The sequence below is a fragment of the Pinus tabuliformis genome, chromosome 9 (assembly GCF_031772625.1).
Source record: "Pinus tabuliformis cultivar Carrire ecotype Pingquan chromosome 9, CPIR1, whole genome shotgun sequence".
Lineage (NCBI taxonomy): Eukaryota > Viridiplantae > Streptophyta > Pinopsida > Pinales > Pinaceae > Pinus > Pinus tabuliformis.
In genome coordinates this window covers 2,003,843,717-2,003,846,572 of record NC_142307.1, presented here as the reverse complement: position 1 = coordinate 2,003,846,572, position 2,856 = coordinate 2,003,843,717, and the positions used below count along the sequence as shown (strand labels likewise).

The 2,856-nt window shown below is 39.4% G+C and overlaps 1 protein-coding gene across 1 annotated transcript; it reads left to right on the top strand.

The window, feature by feature from the left end:
* Positions 1-757: 757 nt before the first annotated feature.
* On the top strand, positions 758-1,677 carry LOC149157063 (glucan endo-1,3-beta-glucosidase 3-like). The gene is made up of 3 exons (XM_089440272.1): positions 758-1,184; positions 1,351-1,378; positions 1,560-1,677. The coding sequence occupies exons 1-3, from the start codon at positions 758-760 to the stop codon at positions 1,675-1,677; spliced, it is 573 nt and encodes a 190-aa protein (XP_089296398.1).
* The last annotated feature ends 1,179 nt before the right edge of the window (positions 1,678-2,856 follow it).

Here is a 2,856-nt window from a genome sequence, read left to right as displayed (position 1 = left end):
CACCAGACTTTTTTGCATGAGTTTTTCACCCGAGTTATGCCCGTCGTGTGGGCTCATCCACGCACTGCAGAACTCCTCAATTGAAATCGTGTTCGCCGAATGATGATGGCTTGTCTCCTCAAACGATCCACGAATATATACGGGATGGTGGCAGGTTATGTCACCTGGCTGACCCACGCCCAACACCCAAGTCGACTCATTCAACATGTTGCCTTCGCCCGAGTGGAGGGTCAACCCGCCCAACTTGTGGGACCGCCCTCTCAACTCGCCCAACATCGTATAAACTCGCCCTTGGCTTGTTCACTTCGCATTTCGCATGAGCTCCTTGCTCGTCCTTCGCACGGTGAAGGTGACCCGGACCGCAGGTCCTTACAAGTTCGGTGCTGATCGCAATTGTGGTGGTTCTGGCTATCGTTGCCTCTGCTGGTGAGAAAACTCATTTTAGCGTTGCCATTGGGATATTGGGATTCTGGGTTTATGTATCACATGACATACTGTTGCTCTGGAAGATGGGAAAGCAGGGATGCCTCCCGGCATCATCAACCTACCATAGCTGATTCCAATAACAACTATCATGCATTGTATTTGGCCTTTGTGAGTCTAAGGTTTATCAACATGGGTGTGAACAATGGATTGGAATTCTAACATAATTGCTCTTACCAATTTGGCTCAGTGTATTTACTTCTGTAAATTCCCGAGTCAACATTTTCCACCCATATACTAGCCATAATTCCGATCGTCCCCTACCCTAGCTCTTATGGTGCTCACTGACCTCCCAGCGTGGTGGCTTCTTTTCACAATGTCCCTCGTTCGAATCCCCTCTGGGGTACTGGCTTTTGATCGCTTCAGTGAAGTCCAACATTTGGGCATTTTAAACTCCAATAGGACTCATTTTGATGGGAAAAATTTAACAGAGGTCGGGGGTCAGAGTAAAGAAGAAGATAACACATGGCGTGTTGCAAGATACGGTACTGACCCCATTAGTTTGCAAGCAGCTCTGGGTTGGGGTTGTGGCCCTGGTTATGCAGATTGTGGCCCTATACAACCTGGTGGGTCTTGCTATGTGCCCAATACTTTATTCGCCCATGCCTCATTTGCATTCAACAGGTATTATCAGAAAAACATGAAGGCACCGGGGTCCTGTGATTTCCAGGGTGTTGCAATGGTAATAAATGTCAGCCCAAGTAAGCCCAATAATATTAATATTCCCCCTTCCCCAATCTGCAACTCCAATGTAAAAAAAAATGGAATGTATGTTCATTTTATTGTATAGTTTGTTTGTTGTTTGAGCAATTGATTTTTCTACAGGCTTCTTCTAAAATGCTTGTGCTTCTATCACTGGCCATGCAGGTTATCCTGGCAGCTTCTACACATTCAGGTGAATTCCTGCGCTCAAGTGTTACTGATATAAACCATTTAGCGTTCTCTCTCAAGGTACAAAGTACTTCACTGGAATGGCTCTTGTAATTCTGCATGCATGACAGTATATTTTGCAACCCAAGAACAACTGGTTTTATGGTGAAAAATAATGTGTTTGGTATTTTGTTGTGTTTTTCAAGGTCTGGGCAAGAAGTTGCTGATGTGAGTGGAGGGCCAAAAAAGAAATCCTGCACTTCTGCGCTCGTGCTGCCTTTGTTTCTATGGTTGTCTCTTATTATCACTCTTCTTGTGCCTTAAGAGACTAGACTTCCATGAATGCAACCTGGTTGCAGATTTTATGCTAAATTTGTTAAAAGCAGTTGGCAAAACAACCTGGTTGAAGATGTTATGGTAAATCTGTTTGCTAGCAAGTGTGGTATTTTGTAAATACTGGCTTGCTCAAATTTTGATTGTGATTATCAAGCTATTATACCAATAAGGTGATAAAATTTGCAAGGAAATGAATACTGTAAAATATTAGGCTTGATTTTCTTCTTGTAGTATGGCCTATACTAGAGTCGAGCATGCCCAAGGCTTCAAATTCAAATGAATTCGACTGTAACTTTAATCATTAAATATTGTACTTTTTCCTTCCTTTTACCTCTACAACTTTTGATATATTTTAAATGAAAGTAGCAGTTCTCTGTTCTCATCAACTTTGCAAAATTATAAATCACTCATAATTCAAAATGGTTTTAGAAGACAATGCAAACAACAATATTCTAGGCACATTATGAATTTAATTTTTGTGAGCACCTATCCTTATGAAAGAGAAGGGCCTTGAATCAGGGATCAATGCAAAATGTAGAAGAGCCTTGAATCAAGGATCAGTGCAAAATATTTACACTGGGTTTCAGGAAATGATATCTCATTTTTCACAACTTTTAAGAACTAGGGATATATTATTGTTATCCTATAATTTTAATACTAGGTAAGAAATGGTAAGCCAAAATCTTATGTGAGGTGAGCCAGAAAGTTATTGAAGTGTTATGAATTTTTTCCTATGTTGTTGTGAATAATATAAAATTGCAATGAATTGATAAATATGTTTGAATGGGAGAGATGCATCGCAATGGTTATAACCTATTGGTACGTTGCTTGTAAAAGTGCAAGGCCTATACACAAACCCTTAGACTGTGAATGAGTTGATCACTTCACTAATTGGTTTTAAAAAGCAATTCAACTTTTTTATTTGGACTAGGAATGAGTTGATCACTTCACTAATTGGTTTTAAAAAGCAATTCAACTTTTTTACTTGGACTGGGAATGAGTTGATCACTTCACTTTTTGCTTTTAAAAAGCAATTCAACTTTTCTACCTTGTCAAGTAAAAAGTAAAAGATAAAAGATTTTGCATAGATGTTATTAGAAGTATGGATAAATGTTCTTAAGAGAATAGACATGGTGTATCAAAACTTTTAATAAGATATAACTTTTA